Genomic DNA, 16,452 nt, shown 5'->3' with positions numbered 1-16,452 from the left:
GCCAAGAGCGTCGGGCGAGGCCTGCAAGGCGCCGGCGGGGTCCTCACACGCTCGGCCCTAGGTAGCCCAGACGACCGCTTTCCCTGAACTGAGCTGACGGGCTGAGTTCTCCGGAGCAACCGGAGCAAACACCGCGCCAGGATCCGCCAAGCTAGATTCCCGCCTCCCAGCCGGTTTGAGCCAGTTCAGGACCAGTCTTTCCCAAGCCAGGGACCTGACGTCAGCGAATGCACAAGGCCACGCCCCCACCCCGGGATGTCTGCGCCTGCGCGCCCCAGATAACCGGCGAGTTACAATTTTAGCTCCACCCTTTGGCCCCGGAAGTAATACCGAAGCCACACACCCCCCACCTCTTCGGCCGGCAGGGGCGCAGCCATTTTAATTCATATCTGAGTGGGCGGTGGCGATTCCTGCTGGCGGACTGGCTCCTCGGGGCCCGGGGTAACTTTACTGGTTTGGGGGTGGTTTTTAGTACAAGTTTTCCTTTGTAGCTTCGTGTCGCTGCCTGATTCCTGCGTCTTCGTCAGCTGAGGCCATGTCTGGTGACGCCGCCGCGGAACAGGTGAGGAAGGAGAGCGGTGGGGCCTCGTGGCGACCGCTTCTCTCCACGTCCGGGGGTCCAAGCGCCCCAGCTCTGCTCGGCCGAGGCAGGGAAGCGGGGCAGCGCCTCGTGAAGCCGGGGTACGCGGGCCAGGAGGCCAGCGGGCATGTGGAGCAGCATCTGACGGAGCCTGTTGAGCTGTGGTTCTGAGGCGTTAGCACGAAGCAGCGTTTGGTGCAGACAATAGCCGAGAGGTTGTCTCGTCCTGCTTAGACGTACAGGGACACGCGGGATGGGTCGCTTGCCTTCGAGACCGTTTTGCTATTTGGGGACTTAGTAGGGATGGATGATTTAAACGTGTTTGTGTCGTTTCCGAAACACTGGACGTTCCCAGCGCCACCCTGTAGCCAGTTACGGAGAGCTAGTTTGAGAAGGAATTAGGAGACCAAACTAAAGTGCAGAAATAGAGGCTTTGGGGAGCGCAGGACGCCGCTGGCGATGCCTGGGGTCTGGGGCATTGGGAGGCTGCCTCGCCGCCTGCCCCCTCTCGCCTCTAGCCACGTTTCCTTCAGCTACAAGTAAAAGGAAAACAAGACGCCTGTTTCGGTCACCGTGTACAGAAGCATCTGTTTCTACTAATAGAGAGGAGTGACGTTTCAGGCTTCTAGGAGAATGTCACGTTTCTGTTGTCTTTTGTTTCTGATCGAAACAGCAAACATTTTGTGGGAGAAGTCATTAAATTTGATTTTCGATCTACGTCCTGGTACGCTTAGATAAATACACTTTTAAAATGGAGGCTCGCTGGCCTGCAGGGTCTCCTACTGCCATAGCAACGAACGCACTTGGAGGTTTGTTTCTCAGTGTCTTGGAACACGGAAGCCGTTGTTGGAGGTCAGCAGAGATGAGGCAGAAGAGGAGCCTTCCCGGCGGATGGCTTGGCTGTGACCGAGCTGCAGGATGGAGAGAGCATTTGGCTTGGCTTGTGTTGGCTTCAGGGCTCATGTCAGGAAGTGTTGATAGTGTTTACAAGGGACAGGAATGCAAACAATATTATATCCAAACTGTATTTTAGTCAACATTTTCACGAGCCAGTACTTTGTCATCTGAACATGGAATGGTAGTGTTCAAAGGATCCAGTAAAATAAATGTTGCCATGATCTTGTGATTTTTAAAAAAGAAAAGATTTGTTTTTATTGAAAAGGCAGATTTTACAGAGGGAGAGCTCTTCTGTCCGCTGGTTCACTCCCCAAGTGGCTGTAATGAAGGTCTCCCATGTGGGTGCAGGCTCCCAAGGCTTTGGGCCGTCCTCCTCTGCTCTCCCAGGCCACCAGGTGGGAAGTGGAGCAGCCAGGACAGGAACCTGTGCCCAAATGGACTGCTGGGACTAGCAAGCGGAGGATTTGCTTGCTATGCCACTGTGTTGGTCCCTTGAATATTTTACAAGTGTAGTGCTTTTGAGGGGCAGGGATTATTTTATTTTATTTGAAAGGCAGAGTGAACACAGGAAAAGAGGAGAAGTCTTCTCTGCTGATAGGTGATAGCAGCAGCCAGGGCTCTGTCAGGTGGAAGTCAAGAGCTCCTGGTCATCCACTTGGGTGCAGTGAGTCACCCAACCATCCTGTGCTGCCTCCCCAGGTGGATTAGCAGGGTGCTGGATCAGCAGCCCACAGTGGCTTACCTGCTGCAGCAGGCTGGCCCTAGCCTGTTATCTCCACTCAGGTTTATTGGAAAGTAAATTGGAATTTCAATTCTTAAGTATTCCTAAATCTCGCTCATTCATATTCAGATTGCCCCAGTTGTCCCAAGAATAGAATCTAGGTTCACAAATTAAATCATTTGATTGTTGCTTGTTGAGTAGCCCCATTTCCTCTGCTTCTCCTGGGATAACATCTGCTTAAGAGTCTAGGACAGTTGTCTTGTAGAATTTATCATTTCTAGATGTCTTTTTCTTTGGCTTTTTTTTTTTTTTTTTTGGTGGTGGTGGTGTATGTCATTTAGCTTTTCTTCATTCATAGGTTCATAGAGCTTTGAAGGTTATTTAATATTTTCAGACAGAATACCTTCCTTGTTGTAGCAAAAGGCACTTCTGGAGTGATGGTTCAGTTTTCCCTTGATGAGGGTGAGGACTGCTGGGTCTCCTCATTGTGTAGTCTTTCCTCTTTGTGGTTGGTAATCTGTTAATGGATATCTTGCTCTTTCATATTTTCACCTGGTTACTTTACTATCAATTGAGAATCCTTTTCTTAAGTTGTTTATTATAGTAGAGTTGGCAAATTGTGTTTTTTTGAAAAAACTCTAGGGCCAGAATGGTGAGCATTGGTGTCCCATACAGGCAACAACTCGTGTCCTGGCTGCTGCATTTCCAGTTCAGCTCCCTGGGAAAGTAGGCCTGCACCCGCCTGGGGGTCAATAGAAAGCTCCTGGCTGCAGATTCACTCGGCTCTGGCTGTGGCATCCCTCTTGGGAGTGAAATTCTCTCCTTCCTCCCTCCTTCCATTTTCTCCCTCTGTAAGTCTGCCTTTCATATAAAAAAAAAACCTTAAAAATCTGTTCTATCCTTATGACTTATACTTTATAAAGGAAGATCATTTTATTTCAACCTTTGTAAAAAATTTTTATTTCTGTTTGAAAACAGAATTACAGAAAGAAGGAGAGAGAGATGTTACATCTGTTGGTTCACTCCCCAGGTGGCTCACTGGCCTGGGCTGGGCCAAACTGAACCCAGGAGTCGGGGGGTTTCTCCTAGGTCTCCCTTACCTTTTTTTTTCCTTCAATTTAAAAGACAGTTCAAATGATTGGCAGTTTCTCTTTTATTCTTTTAGTGGGTAGGCTTTATATGTATGTGTATATATTAAGTTTACTTATTTTCTCTGAAACATAAAGCCGAAGGCTGTTCTCTCATCTGCTGATTATTTTGGAAGTGACTGCTGCCGCCGAGGCTGGGGCAGTTGCTCAGAACCTCATCCAGGGCTCCCACGTGGGTGGCAGAGACACAAGGTGACCCAACTTTTGCAACCTTCCTAGGCACATTAGCAGGGAGCTGGATTGGAAGTGGAACATCCTGGATTTGAACTGTTACCCATATGTGATGCCAACATTATAGGCTGTGACTTAATCTGATAAGCCACAGTGTCAGCCCCCATAATTATTTTAAGTTATTGGCTTTTTTAAAAAATTAAGGTTTTATTTATGTAAAAAGCAGTTATACAGAGAAGGAGAAATAGTGATCTATGCGGGGGTTCACTCTTCTTCTCCAGGTTGAATCCAGGAACCTGGAACTGCATCCCAGTCTGTCACATGGATGGTAAGGATGCAGCCTTGCTAAGCACAGTAGCAGGGATCTGGACCAGGAGTAGAGCAGACCTTTGTGTCTAATACGGCATGTGGCTTTCCGGGGCGCAGCTTCACGTGCTGTGCTCTCACACTAGCTTCTGAGAGACATTTTACAAAACAAAGATTTATTTATTATTTTATTCATTTGAAAAAGAGAGACAGAGATTTGATCAGTGTGTGCCTCATGGGTGCAGGAGCCCAAGGAATCAGACCACCCTCCACCACTTTCCCAGGTGCATTAATGGGGAGCTGGACTGGAAGTAGAACAGCTGGGACTTGAACTGGTATCTGTAATGCCAGTGACACAAACTACATCTGCCTGCTACTCCACTGTGCTGTCCACAGAAGACATCTTTTGATATCAAACTACAGACAAGGAGTCCTTTCCATAACTTTTTAGTGATGCTTTTCAAACATGCAAGAAAAAGAGAATGATATAAGTATGTTGTAGATCTTCAGTTTATGGTCAGTGTTTTTTCCCTCAGGTCTTCACTTGCGAAGTGAAGCTGATCCAGAACATTGTATAACTCAAGTGAAGCAATGATTAAATGAAACCTTGAAGAGTGACATTTAAAATATGCACTTATTTTGCTTGATGTATAAAACACGTCAGTGAACATTTGGAGGAAAAGAGTGCTTGAGGTGGTTAGAAGTGATGAGAAAAAGATGAAAAACTACAGGCTAATCACAAAATGGAAAGTGCCCTGAGTCAGGATTTACTTTGGAGTGATGCCAAGGGCTGGGGTAGAGCAAATCCTGCAGCATACTAAGTGTAGGTCGCTTTAGCACAAAGCTCTCACAGGTAGGATAAACCTGATGATGTATTAGATTTGTTACCAAACAATGGATGGCCGTTTTTCTCTTAGTACTGTAGTCTTCTGAAAGAAGAAAGTGGTTGTAAACAAGAAAAATAACTGCTAAAACATTTTCATTCTCACGCACACATATACACACACATACACATAAGGAAGTTCAGTGTGCACTGAGCGTTGTTGGAAGTGTTTGATTAGGATTCAGGGATGTTGACACTCCTTGTTTAGTGCTTATGTTAATTTAATGGTGATGAGACTGCTAATATTTTCCCACCCACAGCAAACACATCTCTTTTTTTTTGTAGAATTATGGCTCTGGGCCCGATGCAGTAGCCTAATGGTTAAAGTCCTCACTTTGCATCTGCCAGGATCCCATGTTGGGCACTGGTTTGTATCCTGGCTCCTCTGCTTCCCTTCCAGCTCCCTGCTTATGGTCCCAAACCCTTGGGATCCTGTACCTGTGTGGGAGACCTGGAAGAGGCTCCTGGCTTCAGATCAGCTCAGCTCTGGCCATTGTGGCCACTTGGGGAGTGAATCATCAGACAAGGATATTTATGTTTCCTCTGTAGATTGGCCTTTTCAATAAAAAGAAAATTAAAAAAAAAATATGGCGATGCTGTGTGTGTTACGGCAGAAGCAAAGAGAAGAGAGACAAAGATTTGAGGAAAGGAGACAGAGAAAGATCTTTCATCTGCTGGTTCACTCCCCAGGTAGCCAAATTGGCTGGAGTGTAGTAGATGGAAAGCCAGAAGACAGGATCCCCCTCAGACCTCCCATGCGGGTGCAGGGTTCCAAGGCTTTGGGCCGTCCACCACTGCCAGAGCAGGAAGCCGACTGCGACCTGGAGGACCCAGGAGGTTGATAGGGGATGCAGGTGCCCGCAGGTGGAGGATTAGCCAGGTGAACCCCTGCGCAGGCCCCTGGCTGTGTTTTTATTTTGTATATATAGCTGTGCTGCCTGGTTCAGCCTTTGATCTTATTCTTTGTTCATCCCATTTCCCCTTCTGCCCTACCCCAGCAGTATTCCTCCATTAGGTTTTGAACTGCTTGCTTGGAAGAAATTGCTTTATTCAGCTTTGTGCCTTAAAAACCCAGAAACCACTATTTTGACACTACTGATATTTGGAGAATGAATGGATTAAGGTGGCATGTAGGCTACATGTAGTATAAGTTCTTTAAAAACATACACCAGGTACATAAGTAATTAACACTGTTGAATGTTTTCTGGGTAAGAGAAATATGATGTAAACCTTTATGCTCCTGAAATTTCATTTAATATACCGTTTTGTAATATTTCACTCATATAGAGAATATATAGCTTGTTCTAGAATTGGGAATGCTTAAAATATCAGAATAGCGATTTTCATTCTGAGTCCGGCATGGTAGCCTATGATCCTTGCACACGTCGGATGCCATATGGGTGTCAGTTCTAGTCCCAGTGGCCCTGCTTGTGGCCTGGGACAGCATTCAAGGACAGTCCTAAGCTTTGGGACCCTGCGCCCATGTGGGAGACCCAGAAGAAGCTCCTGGATTCTGGCTTCGGATTGGTTCGGCTCTGGCCATTGCGGTTACATGGAGAGAAAGTTATTTTCATTCTGAAAACCAAAATGAGTTCATAAAATCCAAAGAAGAGCAACTAGAGGCCCATGCTGTGGCATAGTAAGTTAAGCCTCCATCTGCAGTGCTTTTTCCCCATACGGACACCACTTTGAGTCACGACTGCTCCACTTGCAGTCCAGCTCTGTACTAGTGTGCCTGGAGAAGCAGCAGAGGTTGGCCCAAGTTCTTGTGCTTTTGTGTTCCCATGGGAGACATAGAAGAAGCTCCTGGCTTCAGACTGGCTGACCTTTGGGGCTGTTTGGGGAGTGAGCAGATGGAAGATCTCTGTTTGTTTTTCTCTGTGTAATTCTGCCTTTGAAATAAAAATAATTTTTTAGAAGTAAGAAATTTCAGTAGTTCTTAGCAAAAAGTGAAGCTCAGGGCTGTGAATCTGTTTTCTTTAAGCGAAAATGGATTTGGAAAGATAAAGTATGAAAAATATATATTCTATATTTGTCAGTGTTGGGTGCTGGGAGCAGGACAGCTCCAGACTGGCAGAGCCGGAGGGGACCACCCGTGGTGTTGGCCCTTGGGTGATTTGGTTGGGTAACTGCCAGTGAGTACAAGCGGTTCAGAGGTGACCACATTGCCACGCTTGCAGTCAGGGGGACGTGTGGAGGACTTGGCAAGGGAAGGAGACTCAGAAATAATACTATTTTCATTGGACAGGGAATTCCTTAATTCCAGTTATTTTATCTCTTTTTTAGCAAAATTGTTTTGTTAACCTTTCCTTCCCGTCCCTCATATTGCATTTTTTAGAAATTTATTTTTATTTGAAAGGCAGAGAGATCTTCCATCTGCTGGTTCACTCCCCAGGTGGCTGCAGTGGCTAGAGTTGGGCCAGACTGAAGTCAGGAGCCTGGAGTGGCTTTTGGGTTTCCCACATGGCTATGGGGTTCAAGGACTTGGGCCTCTTCTGCTTTTCCAGGCAGTTGGCAGGGAGCTGGCTTGGAAGTGGAGCAGCTGGGACTAGAACCAGTTCCCTGCATGGGATTACTGTTCCTTGGAACCAGCCACAATTTATTCTTTCTTTTTAATTTATTTCTCATTTTCCATTTTCATTTGCAGGCATAGGGCTTCCTCCATCCCTGATTTATTCTTAAGTTACTTCATTTATTTTATTTGGAAAGCAGAGATGATGTTGGTTCACTCCTCAGTTGCCCCTTTAGCCAGGGTTAGGCTGGGTACAAGCCAAAGCTTAGTCTGTGTTTCACGTGTTGTGACAAGGACTCAACTCCTCGAGCTGCTGCTGCTACCTCCAAAGGTAGCAGAATTGGAGTAGAGATCAAAGCCAGGACTTCCAATAAGAGATGTGTGAACTGATGTACCAAATTGTTTATCTCCCCCTCCCCTGTTTTTTTTAAGATTTATTTATTTTTATTGCAAAGTCATATATAGAGAGAGAAAGAGAGGAGGAGGAAACAGAGGGGAAGATCTTCCAACTGATGGTTCACTCCCCAAGTGACCACACTGGCCAGAGTTGTACCAGTCCTAAGCCAGGAGCTAGGCGCTTCTTCCAGGTTTCCCATGCGGGTGCAGAGTCCCAAGGCTTTTTGGGCCATCCTCGACTGCTCTGCCAGGCCACAAGCAGGGAGCTGGATGGGAAGCAGGTTGCCGGGATCAGAACTGGAACCCATATGGGATCCTGGTGCGTTCAAGGCGAGGACTTTAGCTGCTAGGCCAGTGCACCAGACCCTGACTTGATCTTTATTATTATTATTATTAAAGATATATTTGTTTTTTATTACAAAGTCAGATATACAGAGAGGAGGAGAGACAGAGAGGAAGATCTTCTGTCCACTGATTCACTCCCCAGGCAGCTGCAATGGCTGTTGCTGAGTTGATCCAAAGCAGGAACCAGGACCTTCTGGGTCTCCCACATGGTTGCAGGGTCCCAAGGCTTTGGGCTGTCCTTGACTGCTTTCCCATGCCACAAGCAGGGAGCTAGGATACGAATTAATGCCCATATGGGATTCTGGCACAAGCAAGGTAAGGACTTTAGGCAATAGTCTACCAGGCTGGGTCCTAGTATATCCTTTTTTTAATAAGAGATTTGTTTGAGGGCCCAGAGCAGTAGCCTAGTGGCTAATTCCTCACCTTGCACATCCCCATATGGTGCCAGTTCACATCTTGACTGCCCCACTTCCCTTCCCACTCCCTGCTTACAGCGTGGGAAAGCAGCAAAGGATGACCCAAAGCCTTAGGACCCTGCAGATGGTTTGGAATACCTGGAGGAAAAAGTACCTGCATGAGAGAGAGGTATTGATTTGGAAGGCAAACTGATAAAAGGAGAAACGAAGATCTTCATCTGTTGATTCAGTCGCCAACTGACCTCCGTGGATAGGGCTGGGCTTGAGCCAGGCCCAGCCAAGTACTTGAGCCATCTTCTCCTTTTCCAGACATATGAGCAGGGAGTGCCCAGAAGCCTGGGACTTAGTATGGGATACTTAATGTTGGAACTGCCAGCTTGTAATGTAGTACATGCCAGCCTCTGATTGTTTCTTGACCATAATGTGTTGAAATATACTGGAGTGAGACAGCTGTTCTTTTGCTTTGTCCAAAGAGAATCATAGTCTCAGGCCATTGCAGGTGGCCACTGCATGTTTGCACATAATATTATTTTTATAAAGTATCAGTGTTAATTGTAGTAACTTTATATTTTATTTACTTATTTGTTTGAAAGAGCTAGAGAGAAGATGAGGCAGAGAGATCTTCTGTCTGCTGGTCTGCACTCTAAATGCTACAACACCGGGGCTGGGACAAACCAGAGCCAGGAGCTTTTTCCAGATCTCCCATGTGGGAGACAGTGGCTCCAAATACTTAGACCATCTTCTGCTGCCATTCCCGGCTGTTAACTGGGGGGGGGGTTGGGTTGGAAGTGAAACATCAAGTACTCAAACTGGATCCAATATGGGGATTTGGCATTGCAGGGCAGGCCAGCACCATTTGGGCCAGTGTCATGGTGTAGTGGGTTGAGCTGCTACTCGTGGCCCCCAGTATCCCATGCTGTGTAGGTTCCAGTGCAGGTTGCTCCACTTCCAATCCCGCTCTCTGCTACTGTGCCTTAGAAAGCAGTGAAAGATCACCTAAGTGCTTGGGTCCCTTCCAGCCACATTGGGCACCCACATAGAATTCCAGGCTCCTGGCTGCTTTGCCTGTCTCTGCTTTTGCTGTTGGGTCCCCTGAGGAGTGAACCAGATGATGCAAGATATTGCTGTGTGCTCTGTGTCTGTCTTTGTGACATTTGGTTAATTTTTTTAAAAAATAAGTTTATTTTCATTTTATTTGAAAGGTAGAGAGAGATGGAGAGGTCTTCTGCTGGTTTGCTCCATAATTGCTTTCAAAAGCCAGAATTGGGCCAGACTGAACTCCACCCATCTGGGTGCTCCTGTCCCACTTGAATGACTGGAGACCAAGTACTTCAACTATCATGCTTGTTTCCAGGGTGTACATTAGTAGGAACCTGGGCCAGGCAATTGAACCAGCCTTCTCGCATAGGATTTGGGTGTCCCCATTGCTGTGCTGAATTCCTGCCCTACAGAGGTCCTTTCTTAAAGATGTCTCTCTTTATTTGAAAGGCCGAGTGAGTGTTTTCCATCTTTTGTTTCACTCTTCAGATGCAGTAGGCTAGGTTAGGCCAGCCTGAAACCAGGTCCCAGTGACTCCTTCTAGGGCACACAAGTGGTAGCAATCAAGGTAGTGAGGGAAAAAATCCTCTGTTTTTTTCATGTTATCTTTCCCTGGAGCCACATTATCAGGGAACTGGGTCAAAAGGGCAGTGTAGGGCCTGATGCGATAGTGCAGTGGTTAAGGTCCTCGCCTTGCACGCCCCAGGATCACATATGGTCGCTATTTCTAATCCTGGTGGCCCCGCTTCTCATGCAGCTTGCTGCTTGTGGCCTGGGAATGCAGTTGAGGACGACCCAAAGCTTAGGGCCCTGCACCCATGTGGGAGACCCAGAAGAGCTCCTGGCTCCTGACTTTAGATTGACTCAGCTCTGGCCATTGCAATCACTGGGGGAGTGAACCATCAGATGGAAGATCTCTCTGTCTCTCCTCCTTTCTGTATATCTTCCTTTCCAATAAAAATAATGAATAAGTCTTTTTTTTAAAAAGTGGGTCAGTGTAACCCAGACATTGGCCAGGCACTTAGAGTATCGGGGGTGGAAGGATTCAAGCAGCAGCTTAATGCACTGTGCCACGATGCCCACTCTCCAAAATTTTCTTACAATGACCTATGTTTCCTCTGTCAATAAGCTTAGGAAACAACAGCTCCACTTCTTAAGAGCTCCCAGTCTCTCTTGTGGATACTAGGAAATTCCATTTTGCCCCATAGCACTTTGATAACAGGTCAGAGACTAAAAAGCTGCACTCTTTGCCTTGGCTACCAAAGTGTTTCATAGCTTTGGTGATAGAAGGCTTATCAAGGAACCCATGTGGCTATAACTATCAGGGTATTCTCAGTAAGTTGATGGTTTTCATTGTTAATGTATCGGTTGAGAACTGCCTGTAAATATTGCTTTATAGTACTTCTAGTGCTATAAGTACCACTTTGCCCCTGGACAATATTTACATGTATTGCTGATAGTTTTGATGATGCCCCTTGTATATGTATGTGGGCTTTTGAGTTTTCATATTGGATAGAGGAAGAATAGTTCAATCCAACTGTGACTGAACTTTTTTTTATTACTGATGTCTAGTAACTGCAGTAGTAGTATTAACAAGCAGCAGCTGTGACTTTGACGTCAATGTTCAGAATATTGTTAATACTGCTGAATTGACTGCTAGAACTTGTTGTTTGATAAGTATGTATCTCCATAAAATGTTTTTGGAAATACTTTGATAATGCTATTTAGTAAAATTACATTTCTTTGGAATCTGTTTATCCTGTATATATTAATACATTATTTTGAGGAAGGACTTCCTTAGCAGAAGGTTTCTGTGGCACCAGAAAGAGCTTGCAATACTGACAGGCACAGTTGTTCCCAGCCTTCCAGGTTTAGTCGAAGTAAAGTGAAGCTTTGCGTGACCTCTGCTCCCAGGTTAGTGTTCTGCTGCACTGCCAGGGTTGAGAAGCAGTAAAGACACGTGGGATGACCTGTTTACTAAAGAGGCATTTTATCTGTTTGGCTGTGATTTTGCTTGGTCAGATCTTCTCAATTTTCCTGTTATTCTACACATAATTTGGTAAGCATTACCTAATCTGACAGATGCATTTTTAACAAGTAGGTCTTGAGTTCCAGAAGATACCCTTGACTTTGCAAAGCAGAATTATTTATTTTGAGAGACAGAGCCTTCCCATCTTCTGATCCACTACCCATATGTTCATAGCTCAGGCAGGTAGGGAGAACTGAAGCCCAGTGCTGAGAAACCAGTCTGCCTCAAGAGTTGGGGGACCCAGTTACTTGAGCCGTCTCTGCCCCGGCGGTGTCTGCCTTGGTGGGAAGCTGGAATTTAACTTAGGCATGCCAGTGTGGAATGCAGGTGTTGGAACTACTAGGCTAAGTATCTTCTCTATTCTTTAGTCCTCGCGTCAGTTTTAGTTCTTTTGGAAAGGCAGGTCAGATTTACTGAGTTAAGGAGAGACAGACCTTCCATTGCTGGTTCACTCCAAATGACTGCAGCAGGAGCTGAGCTGATCTGAAGCTAGGAGTCAGGACCTTCTTCCTGGTCTCCCACACCAGGTGCAGGGTCCCAAGGCTTTGGGACGTCCTCTACTGCTTTCCCAGGCCACAAGCAGGGAGCTGGAAGGAAAGTGGAGCAGTCAGGACATGAATCAGCAACCATATGGGATCTTTGTGTTTGCAATGTGAGAATTTAGCATTGAGCCATTGTGCCAGGGCCCAGTTTTACTGCCTTTTTTTTTTTTTTTAAGATTTATTTATTTATTGGAAAGTCAGATATACAGAGAGGAAGATCTTCTACCCGATGATTCCCTCCCTAAGTGAGCGCAACGGGCTGATGCTATGCCAATCTGAAGCCAGGAGCCAGGAACTTCTTCCAGGTCTCCCACGCGAGTGCAGGATCACAGGGCTTTGGGCCTTTCTCGACTGCTGCTTTCCCAGGCCACAAGCAGGGAGCTGGATGGGAAGTGGAGCTGCCGGGATTAGAACCGGTGCCCATATGGGATCCCAGGTCATCCAAGGCGAGGACTTTAGCCATTAGGCCACACCGCCTGGCCCAGTTTTACTTCTTAAATTGGCATTATTTTATAATTGGTATTTTCAGAATCTGAAGCTGTAGTTTACCTTAAAACTTTTTTTTCCCCCAAATATGCCCTTTGATGCTGGGTGTCATGTAGTGAACTAAGCTATCCCTTGAAATACCAAATCGTGTATTGGAAAAATGCTTCACATCCTGTTACCTCGCTTCTGACTCAGCTCCCTGTTTTTGTGCCTTGGGAACAGCACATTGGCAGCATACTCCAGCCCTGCCTCAGGTGGGAGACCAGGAAGGAGGTCCTGGCCCTTGGTTTGGGCATGACTGAGCCTCAGCTATTGCATACATTTAGGGAGTGAACCAAACAACAGACTTTTACCTATTTTTCTTTGTGTGTCTGCCTTCCAAATAAATACCTAAGTAGATTTTAAAAAAATACATGGGAATAAAAAGCCCTTTGAGTCAAGTTTTATCTTATAATAGTACAGGAACCCTTTAACAGTATCTGGTACATTGTAAACATTAAACAAATATTAAAAATTAAAACATTAGGTGAGTATACAGTGTAAAGTGAGTTGGTGGTTTGTGTGTCTCCTTCACTTTTTATATTTTTTTTAAAGATTTATTTATTTTTCTTTGAAAGACACACTTAGAAACAGGAGAGACAGATCGCCCATCCCTAGACTCACTCCCTGAAAGGCTACAGTGGTGAGAGCTGGCTGCTCTAAGGCAGGAGCCACTAGCTTCTTCTGGACCTGCCCTGTAGGTGGTGAGGCCCCGGGACTTGGGCAGTCTTGTGCTGCTTTCCAAGCACATTAACAGGGAGCTGCGTCAGAAGAGGAGCAGCCAGCACTAGGCAGGGGCTTAATGTGCTATGCCACGCAACTGGCCCCACCTTTACTTTTGTAACCTAAGATTAATGGAGTTTGTACCGTGTTGCTTCCTGTACTGCCTTATTTTTCTTGACTACAAATTCCATAATATGTGTAATTGTTCCTTTTATATGGCATTGTGGTGCAGCGGGGTAAGCTGCTAGTCCTGATCAGTGTGGTTGTCCCACTTGCTATCTAACCTCCCATCTAATGCCCCTAGGAAAACAACAGGTGATGGCAGAACTAGTTGGTCCCTGCTGTACTCCTGGGAGACCAGCTGTGGTCTTTCAAATCAATCAATAAATAAATCTTTAGAAAAGGTTTTCCAGTCTTGGAGCTGCAGTCTGGCTCCTTTCAGTTCATATCTTTGATCTCATGTGTAGGTTTTTTTTTTAAAGATTTATTTATTTTATTGGAAAGGCAGATTACAGAGAGGAGGAGGACAGAGAAGATGATCTTCCGTTCAATGATTCACTCCCCAAGTGGCCGCAACAGCTGGAGCTGTGCCGATCCGAAGCCAGGAGCCAGGAACTTCTTTCTGGGTCTCCCATGTGAGTGCAGGGTCCCAAGGCCTTGGGCCGTCTCAGCTGCCTTCCCAGGCCACAGGCAGGGAGCTGGAAGGGAAGTGGAGCTGCTGGGATTGGGATCAGAACTGGTGTGCTCAAGGCGAGGACTTTAACCATTACGCTACCATGCCGGACCCTTGTGTATTAAGTTTTGGTGGGTGCTACTGCTTACACCGAGCAACAGTTGAATACCAACCAACATACTCTTGTCAGTGCAATGTTGCAAACATTTCATCTCTATTTTACAGTTTATACTTTGTAAAGATTTATTTTTATTATTCAATTTGAAAGGCAGAGTTACAGAGAAAAAAGGACAGATCTTCTGTCAGCTAGTTCCCTCCCTCGTTGAGTTCAGCACCTGGAGCTGGGCTTGTCTGCTGCCAGGAGCAGGAGCTTCTTCCTGGTCTCCCACATGGGTGTAGGGGCCCAGACATTTGGGTAATCTTTTGCTTCCAGGTCATTAACAGGGAACTGGATCCAGAGTGGGACAACCAAGAATCAAACGGGCCTCCAGCAGTGGCATAACTTGCTATTTCTGCACTAGTGCCTGTGCACTTCTTTTCTTCTTCTTGTTTGTTTATTTTTTTTTTTTAATTTATTTTTGGGCCCAGTACACTAACCTAGTGGCTAAATCCTCACCTTGCATGCGCCAGGATCCCATATGGGTGCCAGTTCTTGACTTGGCTGCTCCACTTAACATCCAGCTCCCTCCTTGTGGCCTGGGAAAGCAGCAGAAGACGACCCAAAGCTGTGGGCGCCTAACACTAGTGTGGGAGACCTGGAGGAAGCTCCTGGCTTCAGCTCAGCTCAGCTCAGCTCAGCTCTGGCCGTTGCGGCTACTTGGGAAGTGAACCAGCAGATGGAAGATCTTTCTGTCTCTTTCTCTTTGTAAATCTGCCTTTCCAATGAAAGTTTAAAATTAATCTTTCCAAAAAAAGAGATTTCTTTCTTTTACTTCAAAGAGTCATAGAGAGAGGGTATGCCAGTGCTGCAGTTGGGAAAGGTTAGCCAGCTGTGCCACCATGCTAGCCCTACACTGTCCTTTGACTTTGATTTTCTCGTGTATTAATGTAAACTTACCTGTTTTTAAAGTTTACTCTTAAGACTTCTTTAATGTTTTTAGCATGTAAAGGCATTACATATTTTCCTCTAGTTCTTGTGTTTTTGTTTTTAATGTTTAAGTCTAATCTAAAATTTCTTTTGATAGAGTAAAATGGAAATTTCGTATCTTTGATAATGTTCAATTTTATAGTTACTCTAATATCCTTTGCACGGTCCACCGTGTTCTCATGTGCTATTAGTTGCTGGTTTTCTACATATCTGTATATTCAAGCCCTGTGAGTCTGATGATTGGTTTGCTACCTTTATCAAACCAGTTCTGTTGTAATATGTACTTAGAGCCAGTAGTCCTGTATAAACCTCTTTTCCCTTTGACATGATGCTCTTGTGTGTTAGTAAAATGGCATAATTTGGATTCAGATTACAGTTTTTGAATACTTTTACTTACTTGAAAGTGACACAGGGAGTTTCCTGTCTGGTTGTTCACTCCCCAGATGCCCACCATAGCTAGGAATGAGCCAGCTTGAAGCAGGGAGGCCTGAACTCTGGGCTCTGACGTGATGGCAAATACTTACCCCATCATTTGCTGAGCAATACCAGGAACTAAACAGGATGGGGGGACCCAGTGCTGCAGAGGATATGAGAGTCCCAACTAGCTGCATACCCACTGTACTGCAGCACTAGCCCCTATTGTAGTCTTAAGGCGTGTTTTTCCAACTCATAAGTATACATAAGTATACATATTCTTGGATACATATCAGTGGCCCAAGCTAATTTATTGTAAGGGAAAGAGTTTATTTCTTCTGGATAGTTTTGCTTCTCTTAGAAGACTTAAAATTCTTTTTATTCAAGATTACAGAGTGAAGGAGATAAAGAGCTTCCATCTCTCTCCAAATGGCTGCAACATCCAAAACTGAGCCTGTCTGAAGTCAGCAACCTGTAACTTCTGGATTTTCCACACAGGTGCAGGGGCCCAATGACTTAGATCATTTTTTGCTGCTATCACAGGCCATAAGCAGAACATTAAAAGAAGAAGTTAAAATAAAGAGCAATATTCCCTTCTCTGCCTCTGTGTCCTTGAATCTCATTAGTTCGTAAATTACACATAGATTACAAAGAGCTCTGAATGAATAGCAAAGCAAAACTATAAATTAACGCATATCTTTCTTACATGTTCATTACTTTCTTTTTGTGGTATAGCAAAGTATTCTGAACAAGTTTAGAAATAATACTTTTGCTTGTGGCTGAGGTACTAGCTACTGTTTTACACTTTTTTTTTTTTCAATTAAAGATGTGTTTATTGTAAAGTCAGATATACAGTGAAGAGGAGGGTCAGAAAGATCTTCTGTCTGCTGATTCACTCTCCAGTTGGCCATAATAACCAGAGCTGAGCCAATCTGAAGCCAGGAGCCTGGAGCTTCTTCTGGATTCTCTTGAGGGTACAGGGTCCCAAGGCTTTGGGTCATCCTCGACTGCTTTTCCAGACCACAAGCAGGGAGCTGAATGGGAAA

General features: G+C 45.4%; 1 protein-coding gene across 1 annotated transcript in view; it reads left to right on the top strand.

Moving 5' to 3' along the window:
- Positions 1-357: 357 nt before the first annotated feature.
- Positions 358-16,452, top strand: part of CSTF3 (cleavage stimulation factor subunit 3) — a 74,851-nt gene continuing 58,756 nt past the window's right edge. Inside the window, exon 1 of the mRNA XM_040980061.1 lies at positions 358-562. Within this exon, the coding sequence (XP_040835995.1) occupies positions 536-562 (27 nt within the window). The 5' untranslated portion in view covers positions 358-535. The remainder of the gene's footprint in view (positions 563-16,452) is intronic.

This window comes from Ochotona curzoniae, unplaced genomic scaffold (assembly GCF_017591425.1).
Source record: "Ochotona curzoniae isolate NIBS_2020 unplaced genomic scaffold, NIBS_Ocur_1.0 contig_3432, whole genome shotgun sequence".
Taxonomy (NCBI): domain Eukaryota; kingdom Metazoa; phylum Chordata; class Mammalia; order Lagomorpha; family Ochotonidae; genus Ochotona; species Ochotona curzoniae.
The sequence above is the reverse complement of the archived record's forward strand: the minus strand, read 5'-3'. Positions and strand labels throughout refer to the sequence as shown.